Source organism: Ptychodera flava, chromosome 10 (assembly GCF_041260155.1).
Source record: "Ptychodera flava strain L36383 chromosome 10, AS_Pfla_20210202, whole genome shotgun sequence".
NCBI classification, from domain to species: domain Eukaryota; kingdom Metazoa; phylum Hemichordata; class Enteropneusta; family Ptychoderidae; genus Ptychodera; species Ptychodera flava.
Window position 1 is genome coordinate 15,393,500 of NC_091937.1, and position 23,207 is coordinate 15,416,706.

A 23,207-nucleotide genomic window follows, 5' to 3' on the forward strand; every position below is an offset into this window, starting at 1 on the left:
AACAGCTTGACAACACTGAAGAACTGACCCTGATCAAAAGCATTCCTGGGCGGCCCCTCCTGACCATGTACAGCATCAAGTCTATCGGTCAGCTGCAGCAGTTCTTCAACACCCTGTGCCACATCCACCAATTAGGAGGCAGCCTGGCCTCCCTCAGCCTATCACAGAGCAGCACCGCCCTCCAGGAATCGCAGCAGCTCAGCCAATCGCAGGACAGGCCCTACAGACACATCAGGCGGGACAGCATCACCTCGGTAACGAGCAAGGCTGATGATCACGAGAGTAGATCATCAACATCACCGATGCAGTTCATCGAGAGAATGATTGAAAGGGACTTCTTAGACCCTCTTGTTCAATAGAAAAGTTCCTTTACCTTGTCTGAAATGTCTTTCATACTAAAAGTCATTATGTGTCATTTTCCTTCTTTACAAGGACATTAGCTGTAACTTTTGATATTTCAGTTGTTTATATCACAGATAGCAATCACAGTTTCTTGTTCATCTTCCCAAAGAAGGTTGAAAGACAAATTTTTAGCCTTGCCAACACAATGCATGTTCTGATATGCACTGGTTTTATTGACTCATGAATTCTAGTCCGGACCAAAATTCATTTGTTGACAATAACTTTGGACAGTACATACAATACATGCAGACTGTGTTGACAAATGGAACACTGGGCATTTGGCATGATTTTGGAATGGAACAAGAAACTGTGTATTTCAGATCAAAACGAAAGCAATGGAAAATATCAAAAGTTACAGTTTATGGAGCTTTTAATTTGTGACAAATTTACAGCTATCTGGTGACCAAGTCTGTAGAGTTAAAGGTGATTAATGTGATAAGAGAAAATTTTGAACCGGGAAATGAAATGGCTGTGTAGTTTAATTTGTGGAAGTTGTGTTCAAAATAATGTGTGTTCCTGGCCAAATCAGGATTTTTGAAAAAATATCCTGTGACGTAATAGCTTGTTGCTCAAAATGTGATGTCATGTCAGATACTGTTTTTACATATCATAAGTTCCTGTCAAAGGAGTCAATGATAAGTTGGCTTCATTTTGAGTTCAGAAGGTTGTGTTTAATCAAAGCAGGGTCCAACTCACCGTTGTCTGTGCAGACTAAACGCATCCTTTTCCATCTGTTGAAAAAGCTTCATGTAGAGGGTCATTACTATGGCAACCAGGGTACAGGTCAGGTCAAAGGTTACAGAGGTCAGTGTCCGCTTCTGGTGATGTCACTGCCAAGGGTGAATCATACTGAGGTTCATCTTTCGCAGATAGCTCTTCCACCCCTATTTTATGTTCATTGGTCCAACCATGCCATTGAAAACAATGAGGATGATCCAATTTCTGTAGAGGGGAGGTGGGGAAAAGAATAAGAGTAGGCCGTTGGAACAGATGTTGTTGCGGTTGATAGGGAAATTTAATACCAAATGTTTGGAAGTAACTAGATTACAAATACAGCTGTACATTCACAGGCAACTGAGCCATATCATTAGCAAAATACCATAAATAATTTGACGCTAAAACAAACCAGATTTTTTGTTGCCCAGCTTTGGAATGCTGTTTTTGACTGAAAGTTTGTGCCAGTCGCATAGTTGTATGTACCATTACCAGTGATTTCTGAACTCTTGTAGGAGTAATTTGTGCAAAATGTGACCGACTGATGAGTGATATGTGGGTTGTTTCATGGACGCCATAATTCTGCCCGGTGGTACTACAACTTGGTGACAGAACACTATTAAACAAATTAGAGTTTTGAGACTCTCCATAGATCTAATAACTTGCACTGTCCTGAAATGCTGCGTGCAAATGTGAAAACAGTAGGAAAAATAGAATGACAATTGCCAAATCAAGTTAGAAAGCTACGGCTCTTCAGTGTGCAGTATTTACTATCTTTTTCCGTAGAATTAGTGAGACATCCTCCATTTATAGAAAGATAAAGCGTCTTCTGACTCTTGTACAAGCCACGATAAACATCAAGTTTCCTTGTTGCAATCATAAGTCATACGTACAAGACTTGAACTGCCCTTCCCGTTTACTGCTGTGACTTTGGGGAGATGTAAGTGTTTCAAATGATGCCATTGGACCAGTCCATTCAGAAGCAGGAGGAGAGGGTTTGCAGGGCTTTAACATTATGAAAGCTGGTTTACTATACGCAGACTTTCACCCCTTCACCCTCACATCCATGCACTGACATTGAAAAGTCTCAGATTGAACCAGGTGGTGAATTTGAAGATCAAAACAGTGAACACATCACATGCCAGGTACAAATTTTGCGATTTGCCTCTTTCCACCTCTATCACGGGTGCAAAATAGTATAACCCCATGGTCCTCAGTATTACAGTTGGATGTGTTGACTTTAAATAGGGGGTGTAAAGAGCGCTTTGAACAAGATAGTATACAGTAGATGAACACTGCAGTCCTAGTTCTGAAAGGCAATTAATTGTTTAAACAATGTCTTCATAGTCTGTCACAAAGACTAAATTTCAAAAGTTGTATATAATTTTTATAATCTTTTTAATGATGAATTAAGCTATGAATTATGACAAGTAATAAGAATGTTTTAGTGATGTTAATCTGCTACCAATTATGTTTTAAAATATTCATGATGTCACAATGTAATATATGTATTTTTCATGGGCATGGGTGAATTATGGGCTTCCGTATCATTTACAATGTTTGCATGTCCGTGCAAATATCAGTTTAGTGTCCTTCAAAAAATACAATTTATAACTTTACATGATACCTGATGAAGATTTGATGAAGAAGATGTCAGTTTATTCCAGTGTTGAGGGGCATTAAGTGGGGAAAATACAGTGCAAACAAACGTACAGGAAGGTTCAGCACTTGTGTTTTTTGTGTGTGTGTCATTTTGGTTCACTTTGTTAATGGGCAATGTTTTCATCTGTGCTTTGTGTCAGTCTGTTGGGCGAATTTTTATCTATTGTTCTCATTCTGTAGGTATTATACACTTCGAGAATAATTTTGGACAGCAGTTCACGAACTAAAAGCACATTATACACTGAGATTTTGGATTTCTAACAAGCCACTCAGATACTGCTGAACAACTTACCAGAGAGTTCATGAACTTGGAAGCCAGGGGAATTACGTTTACAGATGTTTTCTATTCTCACATGATATAATCTTGATTTTTGCTTTCTTGTAGGCCAGCTTTTCTGAAAAATAAATGTTGTCCACCCATCGATATGATTGCTGTCGACTGACAAAGCATTCTGAAATACAGGGCTATACCAAAAGAGAGTAATTATAGGGATGAACAGGGATACAGAAAGTGTGTTTGATATATACTTTGCAATATGTGTAATTTTATCATGTTTTTGGCATTTCTTTGCAAATTGAGTCCATTTTACACTACTGGCAAATTCAAAGGAAATAATGCTTTATAGATATCAAGTTCACTGTGTTTTTAATCAAGGCAATTTTAGTTCTTAGAATCTTCGGTGGCTCAAAATTTTAACATAAGCCCAAGCTACTTTGTTCACGTCATGATCGAAAATATATTAATAGCCTTGCTGGACGTTCGTCTTTCTGGTAGTCAGTTAAATACATGGAAAAGTCACAGAAGGAAGGTCATTTAGCCTGTAGATGTAAAATTGAAATTTTCAAGTGGTCTTTGGCACACTATTAAAAGGCGAAAGGAGTTTGTAACTACTTTAGGTAGAGAAGGTATTTTTATACCAATAATCCCCGAGATAATATTGTTGACAAACACTGTAGTCGTGTACCCGTAAACTATATCATACGCTTTGTTTACAACTCAACAAAACCCCAATGATGTAGGTCATTTGTATAAATAGTTATTTTACAATTGCTATTTATGTAATTTATCTAAGTTATTGAATTTTTTAGCGCTTTTAACGTTTGTCTGTATTACAAGGAAATAGCTGTTCTCTTTTATATTCATTTCACGGTAGTCAACTCATAACCCGTCTATTCAGTGTTATATATCCTTGTTTCAGCAAACTATTTCGTTTATAGCATATTAAACCAGCTTTACTGCTATTGGCCAGTTGCCAGTGTCAAAGGTCGTAGGTAATGAGATGTAATAAATACCTTTCTCTAGATTACTCTCATTTAGTAGATTATTTTAAGAAAAGTTTGGTCATTCCCTCTCCTGACAAAGCTACATACAGAACAAAGAGAGTTATTCAGTAAAATGCAATTGTGTTTGTGCTGTCAAATCTTTGAGATTTCATTACATGCCAATAGCCACCGATAAAGACATGTTGTCTTTTAAAAAAGGAGAACAGTGGTACATTTCATAGGGTCAAAGTTCAGAACTTCTACTGAAAATATATATTCCATGCTGTATTTCACTTGAGATATGTAAAGTAAAAGATGTTTTATGAAATTAACACCAGTCTGCATCGCATTCTGTTTGTTCGTTGTAAGACAGTTCAGTAAGTAGTGTTTAACCTGTTGACCCATAATTCCCTGTAAACAGGTCCACAATCACCATTGATAATATCACAGACAAAGTAAACAAAATTTTTCTTTGTCTGTGGTAATATGCAAGCCACAGTCACTTGTGGTTCTGTGCACAGCGAAGGCTGCTGTATGCATTTGAAAGTTGCGTACAATGGTCTGCGATGGACCGAACCACAAGCAACTATAATGCAAGCGTCATGAATTAATCCTGACATTTCCTGAACACACTTCTCTAATAATTGCTTCACTTAACATGCTGAAGTCATCATCATTTGCCCACTCCAACATAATCCACAATAGTTCTGGGAGGTGGGCTCGTCGTTCGCCATACACCAGTAACAAGGGGTTCCTAAACAACAGAGTCAACTCGCATATTCATAACTATGCGAAGCAGGATGCGCCATTTAAACTTTTTAACACTTTCAGACTCATAATCTTCCATTCTTCACATCACCTACCGGTATACTGAACTAGATCACTGCACACCATTAATGATAAAATGAACTGGTATTAATATATATCACATCATGAAAACAAACCATGATGACACCACAGCTGTGGTTCCCATACAAAGGATAACCATGGACCCCAAGTTATATATATCTCCCAACCTGTGCCATTGTTATGCTGCATTTTCATGATTATGTTAAAGGGAAGTGGTCGTTGGAACTGCGCATGTGCAACTTTCTTGTTCACAAACAATGTATTTCGTGCACTATATATAGATGAATCATGTCAAAATAGCTGCAACATTAAATTTTACGCTGTACATGAAGACAAACATGTTTTAACTTTCATCAATCGCCAACGTAGCTGTGATACAGTGTTTATATTGGTCGCAGGGGTCCCTAGCGACCTTTGAGCGCCGTTCCGAGGACCATCGCCCTTTAATACCAGTAGAGTTTACCGTTAAAATGATCGTGTTTTACATTACACGTGAATTTGAACCTTTCCTCATGAAGCAGTAGCTGTAATCTTTGCTAACGGTGCACTTGCTTTCATTACATATTGAGTAAGGTGTTATTACATATTTTGTTATAGTGTTTTATATTGGGTCAATTATGACATACGGGATTGACTACACAAAAAGATTCTAGTGCGAAGAAATGATTGTGAAGTCATGGAGGTAGAAAGTCTTTCTTTCTACCTCCATGTGTATGTCCTCCAACCGATGCCGATGTCTTGGTTGTTTATGAGCTTATCACTAAAACACGGGGGTTCGAAAATGGCTATAAAGAGATCAATAATACCTTACTTTTGTATCAAATATGAAGTAAATCTTGATTTCAAAAAGCAGTAGTGTTCATTTTCTTCACTGCTTGCTGCTGGTTGTATCGTGTCTGGTTTTCAATATCATGATTTCTGACTTATAATCTCGGCAAGTTTTCGGAGTACGGATGGTACGGAGAGATTCTTGACAAAATGCTGTGATTGCTTGTACTTTTGAAAACTTTGTGAAATATAGACAGTGTCCAATGCAGGAATCAAGAAGTGAGTCTGGGCCATTCAGTGGTCAGAAGATTCTGGTTGCTAGACCATAGCACACATTCATAAATTTATACAAATTAACATTTAAGACTTTATTTGACATTTCGGTGTGAAAGAATGTCTGGTTGAAAATGCTTACAATTTTTTGTTTTCGCTTTTAAGCTTGCGCCTAAACTGTGTTTGCAACCTGTCACAGTGAAGGGGTCCAGTTTCCGCTTTCAGCGTTTGTTTGTTGCCGAAAATTTACTCAAGTTTTCAACGACGAAAATGTCCTTTGAGTACTAATCTGGGAGGACGCGGTCGGAAAACCTCCCCCTGATCTGTAAAATCTAGAATTATTGACCCATAATCCTAATAATCGTTAGAAGCTTTCAATCTTCCGTGGACTAAGCTTTGTGAAAGAAGCAACACCTGTTTTTCTTGATCTCAATGAAGTACGAAAACACATTCTTTTCCCGGAAAATCGGAACAAGTATGCGCGCCATGCATTTTTTCCGAGTATGATACCAACGGGACAGCTTCGTTGTGGTAGAAGTACTTGTCTTGAGTTTCATTTTCGACCCTTCGAGTGGACGAAATCGTTCGCGTACTAAAACCAGATTGTGTAATATACAGTACATCTAAAGAGTGTTGACTCAGCATAGCTAGCTAGGCGAATCCCTAGTTAGGGCGATACACCGTACTAAATTTGCTTTTACATTCATTTAAAGTTTTTGAGGGAAATTAAAATCTGGAAACCAAGCGACGCATCCTAACTACGAAAACATGAAGCACATGGCATCGATAACATATTGAAGTTAGTTCTCTGCAAATTTAAATAATCATTCGAAGAATTCGTTACCATGGTGCAAGAAGTTTTTTCATTAATATTTTTTTAATTTGTTTTAAAAATTGAAGGACCGGGAGAAAACTTTGCACACTGAGTAAACACTCCGATGTTTCTGTAAGCTTGTTTGAAGTATTCGTCAAAAGACATGACAATAATAGAGCGCGCAATGTAGACTAGGACTACTCTTGCTCTTAATACATTTTAATCTGATTTTATGAATAATGTCCTGATATATGCAAATGCATATTAATTAGCATGTTTTGAATATGCAAGTCAACATATAATAATTCGTCATCGGTGAGAAATACACACATGCCTAAAATCGTGCACTATCTGCGTGTTTTATTCAATGATTTTAAGAACGACTGTCATAATTTGTCGGTATATTCCGTGAAACGACTTCAAAAGTCCAGGTTTGTATTCTATCATAACTCGGCTTCGGGTAGAATGTGCCGCAGGGACAGATATTCGGAATCCCAAACTCTTACAATATTATTTTGGCCTGCGGAGGGCTTATTTTGAAGCTTATGGGTTAAATAAAGTTTTCACCGGCTTAGTTTGTGAAAACAAGAAACTTTATTTTTCTTTCATAGATATAACACTGGGATGGCGGCCATCTTGAATTTCAAATATAGGTCAATCAGCTTATTGAGTAATTTGTTTCTAAAACTAAAATTTGCACGATGACCTCTGAATTTTATTCTTGATTTTGAAAGAGGATAGAGTCGAAAGTTTGCTTGAGGGAAGTTTTGAGCAAAAGTTTATGTCTTTCCTTTTATAGGCGCGATCTAACTTAATCTACCTTTATTACGCTTGCTAATAATCTACCACGCGTTACAAGTATTTTGTACTTACCAATGAAATCTACGCCTTCATTAGCTCGAATTAATTTTGAACAAATTACCGGTGTACGTAGTGAGCTTACACGTTTTAGCGTGTTAAAGGCTGGATCACCAACGAGCGCCCGGCGCATTCGGTGTACAACAACATTATATTACATTGGACACTCCGAATGCCTATGGGGGTCACCCAGTGGTCTCTTGACTGAATGAATTCAGGGAGAAAGGATTCATATCTTACAATCTTTAAAAAAGTACCGCGATTGTCAGAAAACAAAATAAGATACTAAGAAATGAAAGAAGAATCTACAGAGACGATGGTTAAGAAATTCGCAGCGATATCTTCCGAGAGTGCCCCCACCCCTACCCCACCCATCTACATCAAATAACCCACCATACAATTATGCGTCATCATGATGTATACTTTAGTAAGAATAGGAACAACGTTATTTTATTATTGTTATCTCAAAATTATGACAGTAAGAATAAAAGAAACTCCACATTTTACTTGTCCCAAAACTTACAAAATAACTTCTATGTGTAGGGTAACAGCGGATAAAGCAATGGCGCTTAGTGATGACTGGTCAGATATTGGGAAGGTCGATCATAACAAAGATATATAAAGTTATATAAATATATTTTGCCATTCAAAATTCTGGTATGAGCAGAGCGTTAACATTTTGCAGTAGTTCTGTTTATGTTTGTTACGTTTTGTTCTGTGAATATTCATCAAACGAAGTAAGGAAGACAAAATTTCAGGTGTTACCACCTCATACTTTGCCCGTTTCGACCACCTCCCCTCCGATGATCTAAATTGTTTAACCGTATAGACCTTGTCTCGTCGTTTCGCGGTATTTCACAGACACATGTATGTCGCGCAATATGAGACTCGTTTCAGGGAAAACGTCCTGCTGTGACGTCAATTCCAAAGGACACCTTACACCATACCCTGGATGATTTACTCTTGTGAGAACGTCGATGCGTGTAACACTACACTCTTGGAGTGCGTTGGGGGTTTGAAGGACGATTTTCCAGTTGGTTTTGTCATCAAAAGTCGGACCTGTACTAGGAGAGGGTCGTTTCCTGCCACACTTCTAGTTTGTGACCGGTACCCACAAGACATGCAAATGTCATACAAAATAATTATGCTTGACCCACTCCTAAATTTAATAGCGATATGATCCCTATAACATCAATAACTTGTCATCAATTATGACTCATAATATTATATACACCAGGGCGAGATTGACCGCTGTCAGAAATTTGATAGACCTGGTTGACAACTCTTACATTATGAAAAACGAGCTATGCATATCGAATGACCTTGAACACTGCAGAAGGCGATGTGTTTAGTATTACACTACATACGTTCTTCGTGTATTTCTGTATCGGAGGGATGTGTGTGTGTGCAATGAGTCTACATGTAATAGCTTACCTCTGATAGAATGGTCGTTTTAGACATTCGCTTGTAGCGTTTACGTTGAATTAGGCCCACGTTTTCTATTAGTGAGAAACTTGTCCCATTCAGGTCAGTGACGTACTAGCATGATAGAACTATCATAGACTTGCTGTTCGGACGTCGAACTTGAACACGGAAAGCGGTCTTGATGCGGTCCGGTTTTTCTTCAAGCCCAGTATACCGGCAATTACAGCATGTATTTGCCCCTATTTGTGCGTGTCGGTCCAGGTCGCAACTTGCCACCAGCGAGATCTGCAATGCATTCACACTGATGGACAGGAGCAGCTCATGATATCCTCGTTTCCTCTGCGTTACTCCTTCCGACTGTAGTATCTTACCACGGATGGGTTCTTCAACTGCATCCGTGACCTGATATCATCATAAACAAAAAAACAAATCTCATAACACAACACATCTGTTTACGATCACATGCCAAGGGAATCCTGCTCGGTAAGCAAAATTAGAAATTTCCAAGAGATTTCCAAGAGACCGTAATTTCCGAGCACGGTCCACGATTTCGTTTGTACTGTTCAGTTTGCCGGATGAGGAGCCCCTTAGAACTTCTGAGTGCAGAAGACAATCTGTAAACTCGTTTATGCGACACCGTGTTCGCGATAAACTCTACAAAACTCTTTTTCCACGATCTATGATCACGCGTTACATTAATCTGGCTACTTATATCACCAAATGGACCATAAATTAATCACAGAGACTTAAATCATCCTTTACAATGTTATTATCAGTTACTTGAGTCGAGACCTGACCAATCCTAGCTGATAAATTAGAAGATAAAAATATATGGTTTTCCGTCCTCAAAGTGACAGGGCGTCCACGCAAACACCAGACTGCAACGTTGTGTTGTCTGATCAGCCCATTCAAGATCTTGATATTAGCGCCGGTGCTACAACCGTGTGTAAAACTGTGGGCAAGTGTGCCTAGTTGGTAAATGGTTGAAATTCTTTTAAAAATTTAGAAAGTTTTTTTGTTTAACAAAAAAACATAGCGCTCAGCTATACATGCACTAAATTTTCGAAGGCAAGAAAATTGCGCGTTCTCATTCTGTGCACCCCACGGTCCAATGGTGCCTCCCTGGAGAGTAAATTTAAGAAGGTCTTGGGAGAAGCAGTTAAGTTCATCATGACCTTAGCCTGTTTGCAGAAGTAGTAAATGTGAGTGCGCTCGAAGCTTGAGTTTCCAGGGCCAAAAGATGAACCGTACAGGAAATACGGTCAGGCTTTTATGCGAAGTACAAAGGATTTACAACCAGAGAAAAGAGACGTACAGACCAGTTCCTGCCCAGTATTCAATGATGATAAACCGTTCTATAAGAACCTGAATACGGTATCACTGGTTTGTCTGCAAGCTTTGCGATTCTTGCACGAAGTTACTGAAGTCATAGCGAGTACCTCCGAGATAAAACTGATGAAGGGTGAAAATAAACGTCTGTAAGACATTATGAAGACGTTCCTTCAATGGAACGTACGTTTTCATCGAGACAGCATACTCATAACATTCATCATGTAAATGCATGGTTGTGTGAATGAAAGTTCATTCCGGACTGAATGGGAGAGGTCACCGGGCCAGCAAGGATTCTGCCCAGGGCCAAAGGTCAACCGTCGTTATGCATCGTTGATTCGCTGGCGATAACCCGGTGACGGCGGCATCATGCAAATTATCCCGATTGAACATTCTAATAGCACCCGACGCCAAGCGGTCAAGTTATCCCAGCCGGAGAGCGTGCGTGCATGTGCAGAAAAGTGGGGCGGATTGCTTGCCAACCACTGAACACAACGCCGTCACATTTGCGGGAAAACGAAACGTCACGACTTTGTTTAGAACCGACGTAGATTCAAGTTGTGCTCAGTATCCCGGAAATTTCCTTTGTGAATTCGCATCATTCGCAGAAGCCAGTCGTAGGGAGACCCTAGTTTTCCGTGCTGTTTGAACCATGGTTGAGAAAACCCTGCTGTTGGCGAGCTTCGTGGCAATCGGTAAGAAAATATTTCCCTTGAATAATATTGACGCGACCGGGGATCATGGATGGCAGTCATATATAGTCTGTAGACCATGGTTCTAGTTTGAGAAAGATTCCTCTTTAGTGCTATAGTATAGTGTACGCCTTTCACTCGATTGAATGTTGTCGCTCATCGCATTCAGAATTAGAAATCATGATATGTCCCGGCTCAGTTCCTCGCGAAGGTTGAAATGAGACAGCTTTCAGTCAGTCCAACACAAAAAATCAGGAGCTATATAATGCGTGAGACAAGCAATCGCGTATCCCGTTGATTATGTGTGGCTCTTTGGTCCCAGTTACGCGTTCGGTTACTTAATAGCAATCGTGATATCAACCCTGTGCTCGTTTGCGCATTGCAGGTTTTAAAAGCAAACTTTAAGAAAGTCTTACTCTTAACGCTAGTATTTGTCTACGCCATGCTCTGCGCTCTTCGGTTTCTGCTCTGGCGCCCTGCGATTAGGAGTAGTACTAGGGTTTCACGCTCAGATTTTACGAACTCTTCGCGGGAGAACAGATGTCTCTGTTCGACATAGAGTGACCTGGTCAGGAAAACAACAAATAGAAAGACAAAGTTTTAATAGGAAAGCTCAAGAGATAGGGATAATTGTAGAGATAAATAATGTCATTTTTTGATTCAAGTTCATCTACGATGAAAAGGGACAAACTATGGAGTAGGTCACATGTGGAACATCGTGCAGAAGATTACGCGATATGTGGTCTTCGGGAGGTATGACTTTCAGTCGTGCACTGAACGATATTAAATAGACGCTTTTGAAAGAAGATACGGGGCATCTGTCGTCCGATAGCACGCATGAGCCTGCAGATCAAATAGCGCGTTAATCTCTCTCTCTCTCCCTCTCTCGCAGCACTGTTTCGACACATTCATATACGTGCCAAGTTGATAAACCATGCAGAGCTGCTACCCGCAGAGACAAAACTTCGTCTGAACACAGAAGCGATACAGTCAAGCAATTTGCCATAAACAGCATTATATGCTCTCATTGTAACCCTAGGCCCGAGTGCACAAGCCAGTAAAACACCACACTTTTCCGGCAATCAGTTTTAAAGCGCCCTGTTTATTTGAGGGGCGTGTATTTATCATTTCAATCGTAGTGGCGTTATCTTCGAAGAAGATAGCCTTGAGCCGCAGGCCGAATCTTAGTAAGCTTGAGATACGTAGGCCAAAGGTCACTCAAATACTTTTAATTGGCTCATAGATTGGTTCTGTAACCATCGCATACAGTGCTTTAGAGGTAAAGTTTTACTACTCTTATCGCAAACACTTCAAGGGCGTGTAACAGTGAGTGTGGAAGTAATGGGGCTTAGTAGTGGATTGGAATAATATTTTCCACGGTAGCGTTTAGTCGACCTTGAGACCGCCACGAAGTCACGCTTTCACTTGACAAAGAATCGGTATTATATGTTTTCACATCACAATGCTCAAAAGGTTTTGCGTTGGCAGTTCACCATGGACAGATGCCGCGGAAACTTCAAAATTCCCCATTACCCCACATCACAGTCTCGTAGTACCCACACGATAACTGTTGTGACTCGCGGAAATGCATATATGTTAGTAGTTTTGTAACAGTCATAAAATATCTTGCTGACCAAACTGGTTCTAGTATGCACCTTTTAGGGCAAAATTATCACATATTTAACTCCAAAGGCATAAAAAGAACTAACCAATCTTTGTCTGTACTCTTCAGTGAACACCACCCCCATTTTTGAGTCAGTCGGCGAGCGTAGCCAAACGCCCTCTAGCGACGTGCCACCGGTCGTTTGCTCATAGTTATTGGTCGTTTGTGTATTATTACGGAAAGAAAATTGCCGAAAAATAGTACTTGTTGTCAGACAAGATTGTAAAACGAATGTAGATTTATATGTAGAATATCACTAGACAAAATGCTTGATATGCGCTTAGCATATTTACGTATATTGATGTATATGGAACAGAATACTAATTGCATATGCAGCGTATATCTTTGTATATGGAACATTCCAATACGTTGATATGCGTAGCGTATTCTATGCAGATCATGAGTATACGTAATGCAGATGTTTGCACACTAAGTGTACACTGTAGTTTTGCATTTTATTAGCATACGTACTGTATACTGAATGTATTTGACACATGTACAGAATCAGTATATGTGTATATATTGTTGTATATCAAGCATTATCATTTGATGTGAACTACACGATGTAAAGTTTTAATATAAATAACAACCAACAAAGATTTTGGAAGTGTTTACCCGTAAGTCCTATCCTTTATACATTGCGGCCCATAATAACAGAAAACACGTTTCGGATAATACACTTATTGCACTATATCACATGAAGATTAAGCGTCAACACCTTTAAATACAAAAAGAGAATGGTGAAAGGGGCAAAGTCGGCCATTTGGTCATTGGCCATCGTTTTAGCGACGGTTTAATGTATCGTGTCTAAAACTAGGGTCATGTAAGTAAGTAGTATTTAGTATCAAGCAAAATTCATGAAAAATGGCCGACTTTGTACCTTTAAGCCTATACCTTATATTTTAAGACATATGGCACAGATTTCATCATAAATTACCGGATGTGTTGATTGCGCTGTATTTTTTTGAAGAGTTAATATTTTGGAAAGTTTTGGAAGTATATAGTCATTATGTTGTTATCAGTTTATTTGATAGTTTGAAAAAAAGGAACTGAGGACACATATATATAAATTCCGTGAGACAGTGGCAATTTAGATTTTGCATCATTGTTCATTATTATTTCAGTCTACTGCATTACTTGGCATGCCGTGGACAGAAGCACGGCTCAGACAAACCAGTTAGGTATACTCTTTCGGAGGATGTGGTGGCCCTGAAAAGGGCCGTTTGGTTTGGGTTTTGTAGTTTAGCTGATATTTATTTCTTCTCAGCCTTTGTCTTGGGTTTCTTCGGTTTGGATGTCTTCTTTGGTGACTTCTTGGCGACTGGTTTCTTTGTTGCTTTCTTGACTGGTTTCTTTGTCGCCTTCTTGGCTGGCTTCTTGGGCTTGCTGTCCTTCTTCGGAGTTTTCTTGGCGGTTTTCTTGGGAGTTGATTTGGCTTTTTTCGTCTTGGTCACTTTCTTCTCTTTCGGCTTCTTGTCTTTGGGTTTCTTAGCTGGCTTCTTCTTTGGAGCAGCTTTCTTGGCCGGCTTCTTCTTCTTTGGTTTCTCGGGCAGCTTGCCGACACGAAGACGCCCGGTGACGCCGGTGGCCGTTGACCCCTTCGGACGAACCAGGACACCAGATTCAAGACCGGACTTGAGAGCACGACGAAGGCTGGAGGTCAGGTGAGACTCGCTGACAGTAGGATAGTGAGAAGTGATGTAGGTTTTGATGGCCTGGACGGAGCTACCTTTCTTGTCTTTCAAAGACTTGATGGCCTCAACAACCATGTCGATGGTCTTTGGATGGGTAGGAGCTGCCCTGGGTTTCTTTGCTGGAGCGGTTTCTGCCATGATTTCTGCAAGGTAGTGAAGAACGAATGCCTATGCAAGGTAATACAACGTTCAGACACTTGTCTGTGAATGATGGACAGCTGTTTGGACGCCGGCTTTATGAAAGCTTAACGAACGTCGAAGAAAACATAGGTGTCAACGATGTAGCTCTCAGTGTAAGCGTCGCCATCGTTTTTGTGTCTTTGCCTTCAAAAGAATCCCATTTTTCCCCTCAAATATTTATCTCAGAAAAGTTTCTTTTCCACCAATCGGAAGACTGTTTTCTACGCTTTACCCTTATCACGAGTTATAAGCAGTTTCTTCTGTAATTTGCAAGTGTTCGGCAATTTTGCTCTATAAGGTAGAGTCGACAACGGTGATCTCTGTGTCTATATCATCAATCTCTTTGTTGCTTTTTCGTCTTTCCAATCATGAAATACTTGCCTCAGTGAATTTGCAACATTTTACATGTAATTATGGTTGTATTGGCGATTTGTTTTGACCCGTAGGTCATCTCACTTGCCCTTTAAAAAAGCACATTCGTGAAGGTATGCAGGTTTCTTTCCAGGGCATGCCACACGCCATGCGTAGCCCTCTACGACGAGCGACAAGAGTCAGGTTTCAACACTACATGCTACATCGTCCATAAAGGGGAAATGCAAATACTGTACAGCAATAAGACCGTGGATGTACAAATTTTGTACATCCATGATGAGACTAACGATGAAATTGTGAAATGGCATTTCAATTGTAAAATTCGACTTTTAAGGGAAAATATCCTCAACTGGTGATAGTATTTTTATTAATTGTGCGCCAGAAAACACATGTTTAACATATATTCTCCATAAAGTACGTTGAAACATAGAAATAGCTCCACGCTTGAAACATGGAGGTACCAAATATCTTATTGGTACCAAATATCTTATTGGTTCCTCCATGGTTGAAATAGGTATTACCCATACAAAACATACTTTGTGTACAATATGCTTTATTATCGTCGAATTCTAGAACAAAATTCAGTGGTAAACTATAACATCACGCAGGCAGGCTATATGTGACTACCCGAATTCTTGCCACGAGGCAAAATGCTCGATATACTATACAGATCATTCTGCAAATATGTATACAAAGGTCTGTTACGTATGCTCTGTTCTGCATAGATATACCATGGATGTAAAAATAGATTTTACATCCATGGATATACGTTACGGATATCAACGTATTGATATATTCCACATACACGAACAAAATTACGTACATGGTTTTCCGTATACCTCCATGTATATAAGCAAATATATACTGAACCATAGACAGTACAGAAACAGTTTCTGTACTGTCTATGACTGAACGTATATCAAGCATTTTGCATAGTGTGCCAAACACGGTCAGTGTTGCAATATGGGCAGATCGTCCATGTAGCCGACACGAACACGAATGGTAAAGAATGAGCTACAAAATCACTATCAGTTTTAAGTTGCAGGTAGAATAAGTCTGTGTCTTTGTATAAAATACTATAAAAATAGTAGAAAGTGAACAACCAGCTGAAAGTTAGTTGAGGAGACCTTAACTGCATATCATTTGCATCTAATTGTCGGCTACATGGTCAGTGTGTTGCAATATGGAGGTATGCTCCAAGGTAATGCCGTGCCTTTGTACCGAGTCTAGCACGGCTTGGAGTTTGGTGAATAAGGGTGGCCCCAAGAGGGGGCCGTTTGATTCTCTGATCTCTTTTACGTTTCCCCAACAAAGAGGGATTCAAATGCACTCTGTTGCAATTTTATTTGGAATTCTATGTCATTATCTGGATTGCTACTTCTACGGCTACGATAATTGCGAGCATTAGGACGGTGAACCCAAAGACGATCATTGCTGCTGCGAGCAGATATGCACAGTTGCTTGTTGTCTTTACACCAGCAACATCTATGTATATAGCAACTTGACGAACTTCGGAGAAAACATAGGTGTGAATGGGGACGCCACAGAAACCGAGCTTCTGTGTTCGTTGTCAATCAAATGTTGGCATAGCCACCGATTATCCCAGTTCCACTACGATGCTTTATTTGTGCCAAATATGGCACCGGAGAAGTTTACTGAAGTTTACCCTATCTCGAGACATTTATTTCCTTAGGTATATGACATGTGTCCTTTGTTACGTTAGAAAGGGGGCGTTATTACGCAGTCCACAGTCCCTCTTGACTGTGCGCAGTCAGACAAATATGAGCACTTGACGAAACTTTGGAAGTAATCTTGTTTTACCTGCATGGTTGTACTACCTCCATGGTTGTACCATGGAGCTAACTGTTTTAGCTCCATGGTTGTACACAGGAATCCTTTCTTTCCCTCCATGTTGTACGTTTCATGATTGAGACAGAAGCGAGACTCCATAATTTATTCCTCTCTAAGACAGAAAAGGACATGAACCTGTGGTTGGTTCACAGGATAATACACCTTACACAGTGTCCATATAATTCGAGATGCAGTTTTTCATCGATACATTATCCATTCTGATCATCATCTGAATACTAGTAGGGCCTACACGTATATATGCTTTTGTTGGTTGTCGTTTTGTTTATAAGAGGTAACTTTCTCAAACAAGCGAAACACACACACACGCACAGAACAGCTCCACCTATCAGTAAACTTACGACTTGTTATTATTTTTATTATTATTTATATATCTACTACGTATGGTTCAATGCGTAGTCGTTGCTTAACAAGAATTTTGCCGTTCATACAATCGTATTGAAAATTGAGCACAAGTTACAAGTTTAATAGTCCAACATCCCTTTGCAGCAGGCTTTCGTTAGTTTCGAATTCTTAGTGTTTATAGCTTCGTGATTTAAAGCATGGTCGAGAAGTTGAAAAAAACCGTAATCTACCGTCTTGGTAATGAAATTTACAGTGTGGGGTGGGGTGTATTAAGTTACTACCCACCTCGTCATCTGGACTCAAAGATAGAGGGCGCCTTCGATCTTCCAGTCTACTCTTCACTTACGACGATCTTACGCCGTGACAGACGGTTGAGGCGGCGATTAAAACTTAATCTAACTGCTAGTATTTATGTACAACACTTCTTCAATTTATTGTGTTTACATAGATAAATTAATCATTTCGGGCAATCAACTGGAGAGCGGGGATGCGTATGTTGCGACTAACGGGTGCATGGTGACAAAATTGACAGCCCTATCCTAAAATCAGTTCCTATGATCATTTGTCAAGCTCCCGGAAAATTTTGTATGAACATCCAATTTTCGATAAAAAAAATTCACTTATAGATAGGGCACTCAAAAGCGTTTTCCAACACCGTGGCAATATTGATTTATTCGTGTTTTTTCGCAACAGTGTTGTCCATGTGCGATGCTTTGCCAAGCGCTATTCCGGAGGGATCAATGCAATTCAAGAGTGCCAGTATCAAGAGAAGCCGTCGGGCGGGGAATCTCGAAGACATTCCGGACACTCAGAGAGATTGCACCGACCCAGACAATCCGGTAAGCTGGAGGTTTATTTATCCCCAATTGACAAGCAGTATATGAAAGTCTCCATATTCTCTGAGTTTAATACAAATTATAGCAAAATAGTGCAAAGGTAGGGGGCGAAAAACTGAGACCTCTTCTTTCGTTTCCCTACGATTGTTCCATCGTCAGCGTTAAAGGTCACACGTGAAAGGGAGGGGATCGTCTGCTCTCAAAGGTCGCTAGGGACCCCTACGACCGATGTAAACACTGTATCCAAGCTACGTTGGCGATTGATGAAAGTTAAAACATGTTTGTCATAATGTACATCGTGAAATTTAAATGTTGCAGCTATGTTGACATGATGCATCTACATATAGTGCATGAACTGCATTGTTTGTAAACAAGAAAGTCGCACATGCGCTGTTCCGACGACCACTTCCCTGTAAAGGGTATCAAATCTTGACGCTTTGGTTACCTTCGAAAGTCCATGGAGGTAGAAACTCTCCCTTCTATCCCCATGAGCGGTCAGCAATACTCTGTTGTGCCATAGACAGTAGAGGGGGAGACCTCCCCTCTACTGTCTATTGAGTTGTATGGAGTCACAGTCCTCCCGTCCACTGTGTTAGAATAAACGGTGGCGTTTTCTAACACTTGGACAACTGTCACAATCGTTGTCGATGCAGGGTTACAGAATTCATCAGCGAACTTTTTCGGGGACGGGTACAAAAGTCGTCAACTTCAGGCACAGACCCTAAAACTTTTTCTATAGTCTATTCTTTAAGTCAAAATACTTTAGATACAGCAGGCGACCTGTTGCGCCACACGCACCATGGTTCTCAACTCTCCCAAATTAAGGCTCACCATTTTGTACATTTTATTTTGATCTGTGGACCACAGAAATATCCGGCAACAACAATCTTAACGACTGAACGAGTGGCGGCACTTAGAGTGGAGATGGAGAAGATTAACGCCCTGGCTTACATCGTTCCGTCTGAAGACTCGCACAATGTAAGTACATATGTTCTAAGTTGCTCGAAGTTGAATCAATGAAACGGAGTTTGTAGTAGAACTTTTCAATTAACTGTGTTCTTTTTTTAGTTGCCGCGATAGAACAATCTTATTTATTTTCACTTCAAAGAACGACCGACAGACCTTGAATGTGAATGTCTACTATGGCACCGTTGTTGTGAGATCCAGTTCAAAGCGCAACTTCGTTCATAATCCAAGGAAGCGATTGACAAATTTACACTGATTTAGTCTGCTTGGAAGTTCATTTATTTTAATACCTTTAAAAATAAACGAAGCTTGGTCACTTGCCTGTTTTGGAACAAATTAAGTCCCCAGCGGACTGAAAAAGTGTACTTTAATATTGTTTCAATGTATTACAAATAAAGTGTAAGAGACAAATTCAGAGACAAATTCCTTGGGATGAAAGTCAGACGTCCCGAGCACTAACGAAAAATGGTACAGCACTGTCGTCTGTCCAAGGAACCGCCATCAACACCAGGCTCTCATTTTGCACAACCATAGTCCCTTTATTATATCACTTCGTTCTACCTGGAGCCGTCTACTACATTTGTAATAATACCTTCTTTCTATGTTTGTCACCCATTTTCTCTGCCTTTCCACACAGAGTGAATATATCGCATCCTGTCATAAGAGAAGGCCTTGGATATCAGGACTAACCGGATCTGCAGGTGAGTTGGCAGAGTCGACTGTCAAGTGGTAAGCTTACCGTTATTGTACGTGAACCACCGTGCTAGTGGACACTCGCTTGTACATTGTTACTCACCGGCCTACTCCGGAGTGTTAAACCTACATTTGTACGACTTTACATGTAATTAGAAATAAAAGAGAAAACATGTGTAGGGCGCCTTCCTGTAGACCTTAAACAGTTTGCTCTGTGAAGGTGCCAGCCTCGCCAATTACAATGCAAATCAAAAGGAAAGTATGCTTTCCCGGCTTTGTTATTTCAAATTAGAAGGTACAGTACCTTTATCTTTCGATTATACTACTTCGATTATACTATTCCAGAAATCAACGTCCTCGGGAAAAAGTTGGATCGGACGGCCGGTATTCTACGTCAGCCGATATGTACTATAAAGAGCACTGTACCTTACAACACTCTCTGATAGTGTATTTTGAGTGCTAATAAAATGTTAATATATAAGTAACATGCTCTTTTATTTCTTCGGTCAGGTCTTGCTATTGTGACACACAATGAGTCAGCGGTGTGGACCGATGGACGATATTTCCTACAAGCCGAGCAACAACTAGACTGCGGTTGGATTCTTATGCGCAGTGGTAGGATATCAATTCAAAACATGCATTTATTATACTCTGAGGTGCCAACCTTTCTGCGTATAGCGCCCTCACCGGAGTTGAAGCGACCATGGTCCCTCCAAGCACAGCCACAGTGTTAGACGGGGTACATGTAGCATGAGAATTGCTGAAGATCCGTGGATTGTGTCATGAACGATATGGCAATTTTGTCTGAACGGCTGATGAGTTGCGCGTCTGTCTGATCTCTTGATATCATAATATCTCCCATTTTCAAAAGATTTTCTTTGCGTTCAAAATTTGTGTACGCATAATTATTTCAGTGACTACAATTACGTTAGTCATATTGTCGTTTGAAGGTAACTTAAGGTAGTTGGCGCCTCAAAAGTGAAAGACTTAAACTTTTTGCTCAAATTTTCAACTTTCGACTATTCTTTAACCAGATCAAGAATAAAAATTTGGGGTCGCCGTGCAAAGTTTGGTGCTAGATAAAAAAATTACTTGACATTTACCGATATTTGAAATTCAAAATGGCGCCAGGCTGTGTTAACGGGGGATTTCGATTTTTGCGAAAGCTAAGACATAGAAAACTCGTGTTACTCCAAGCTCTTTAAAATAAGCCACCACAAGTGGTAATCTGATATTTGAGAGTCCGACTATCTGTGCCTGACGCGCATTCCACATTACCAAAAAAGTGCCCGGATACAAAAACTAGTTTAGCAGAAATGAACGTTTGCGAAGCTCGTATGTCCTACCCGTGTCTCTGGACTTACCCAGCAACGTTTCTTTTAAAAACGCAGGCAACACCGATAGGTCCATAGCAACTCAAATTAGTGATTCAGAAACCTTTTGTTTTCGTTTCCAGGTGAAACGGGAACACCCAGCCAATCAGAATGGTTGATTGATGTTCTACCATCTGGAACTGCCGGCGATCCAAGCAAAGTGGCCTTTGACCCAACTCTGTTGTCACTCAGTAAGTAATGTTGTCGTCGCGGTTTTTGATCAATTTGCAGTTAATATCACACGATTTCTACAATCAATAGATATGCATATTGTCAATAGATCAATAGTGCAGAACCAAGCACGTTTATGCCTTAACCTCCCAAACTTACATTTTACTCAAACGAGGCCCTCGTTTTGGATAAATTTAGGATGTGCGACGCCTTAAGTCTGGTACCATCATAGCGCCTTGAAAGACTTACTTCCTGCAAGGAACATTTAAATCGTTACCTTTCGAAATAAAAGGTAGGGTCGCCGAGCACTAGTACCAGAGAAACAAATTATCAAATGTTAACAGACCCTTTGTATTCAAAATGGCCGCCATGTCTGTGTTAACTTTACTTGGGAAATTCACTGTCCGATTTTCACAAAGATAAGCAAGTGAAATATTTCTTCACTACATGAGCTTCAAAATTAGCCCCCAACAAGTGGTAGACCACAAAAGGCATAAATGTAAAAGTTTCATTAAAGTTGCAATATGGATCAAAATTGTCGATTTTTTTTCGTAAAACTAAAGCAAATAGACCATACTACGTTGAAGTACTCTTCTTAGCTAAGCCTCTTACCAATCCCGACACACAAATACGTTCATTTTGATACGTTGCGGCCGCCTAGAAAAGCTGTTTTGTAAACAAACTTTCAAAACAAAAACATTGGCGTTTTCTGCTGTGCACGTGACAAGTACAACCAAGAGTGATGACGTCGCACTGGAGTGCACGTTGGAGGGGCGATGTTGTTACGCTGACAGAACTGGACATATATAATGATAATTCATTGTAAACTTTGCGTTTGCCTAACTTTGGTAGCATCACAATGTTTCAGAAATATAAGTATATCGATATGATAAAGTACAGCTCTACAAAAGATCGTGTGATTGATTTTCTCACCCATATACATGTATGTCAGTGCCGCGCCGTGTGGCACCTACTGTGTACGTTCGATCAGACCAGGTACACCGATCTGGTTGTGTTCACCGCGTGCCTGACAGCGTTTCCGCAATCCTCTCCCCGTTGTATGTTGTTACATTTTTCATTTTAAAAGGCGAGGTATCTGCACGCTATATTTATTTGAAAGCTTTGCCCACTTCAGTATCATCCACCACTGCAGAAGTTCGGCAACTGTCTTGCCCCTCAGTCTGGTCTTGCATGGCCATGTCAGCGCGTCGATCGACGGGTCGTAAATGAGACCATGCCATGCCATTAATGATGGAGACTGCCGTTTTTCTTTGTTTCCGAAAAATGCATATTTGACCTGAAGGATATAGATTATCAATGAATGCTAACAGATCTAAGTTATTTCCTTGCGGGGGGACTATGGCCCGGTTCACATTACAAATCGTGGGGTCCGCACGGCCAGGGTGTTGGTAGGTCGGTGTTGCCCGAGGAAACACCGCTGGCTAGCGAAGTTGATCATCACACAGTGGCGACGTTGGTGTTTTCGAGAGAAACTGTAGACAGAGTCTGCCTCCTCGTCGTGGTGCAGTAGTCGCGTGTCACTCATTTTCTGGTTCCATCTTTCGATCTGACCAAACATGTTTATTTTGCCGACATTTTTTGCCAATTTCTTCCAGTTTTGCAAGGCCGAATCAGTCAGCAGAGACCCAGGGCGCGGGCAGAGACCTGACTAGACTGCTTGCCCGTGAGAAGGCTAGTTAGGCATGTTGACACGATGTTGCAATTTCATAAACCGTTACCATGCATCAAAAACGCAAGCGTACATATTTAAATAGTAAAAATGACGTTTCAAATTCTGTGCTTTACTCTCGCAAACAGTACGTATCAAAACAGCAATTTATTCGGTAATTAAATCAATTTACTCAAACTTCAGTCATCCCCGTGTTCCTGTTAATGGTCGAATCTGCAAATGAAATTGTTGTGGATTTTTCTATAAAGTTAAATCTTCGAAATATGAAGGTCAATTCTGATCCATATTGCAAAAGTTTCATTAAGT

At 40.2% G+C, this 23,207-nt stretch overlaps 3 protein-coding genes across 5 annotated transcripts in view; 2 read left to right on the forward strand and 1 right to left on the reverse strand.

Annotated features, from left to right (window-relative positions):
* LOC139141518 (protein DOP1A-like) overlaps positions 1-4,373 on the forward strand; it is a 64,835-nt gene extending 60,462 nt beyond the window's left edge. Inside the window, exon 27 of the mRNA XM_070711111.1 lies at positions 6-4,373. Within this exon, the coding sequence (XP_070567212.1) occupies positions 6-359 (354 nt within the window). The 3' untranslated portion in view covers positions 360-4,373. The remainder of the gene's footprint in view (positions 1-5) is intronic.
* A 6,306-nt stretch (positions 4,374-10,679) lies between these two features.
* Positions 10,680-23,207, forward strand: part of LOC139142102 (xaa-Pro aminopeptidase 1-like) — a 28,768-nt gene continuing 16,240 nt past the window's right edge. For 2 of the 3 annotated variants that reach the window (XM_070711923.1, XM_070711924.1), the window contains exons 1-6: positions 10,747-11,052; positions 17,866-18,011; positions 18,876-18,986; positions 19,612-19,675; positions 20,178-20,282; positions 21,124-21,231. In XM_070711923.1, coding sequence (XP_070568024.1) covers positions 11,010-11,052; positions 17,866-18,011; positions 18,876-18,986; positions 19,612-19,675; positions 20,178-20,282; positions 21,124-21,231 — 577 coding nt within the window. In that variant the 5' untranslated portion in view covers positions 10,747-11,009. Of the gene's footprint in view, positions 11,053-17,865; positions 18,012-18,875; positions 18,987-19,611; positions 19,676-20,177; positions 20,283-21,123; positions 21,232-23,207 lie in introns of all 3 variants that reach the window. The other variant, XM_070711921.1, reaches the window with a different exon arrangement.
* LOC139142108 (sperm-specific H1/protamine-like protein type 2) lies at positions 13,795-14,598 on the reverse strand. The gene has a single exon (XM_070711931.1). It carries the CDS (start codon positions 14,542-14,544, stop codon positions 13,966-13,968), a length of 579 nt encoding a protein of 192 aa, XP_070568032.1. The 5' UTR covers positions 14,545-14,598; the 3' UTR covers positions 13,795-13,965.

What these genes read in the sequence shown, in the direction of transcription:
- LOC139142108 (XM_070711931.1), bottom strand. Translation starts at nt 14,544, where the DNA reads ATGGCAGAAACCGCTCCAGCAAAGAAACCCAGGGCAGCTCCTACCCAT.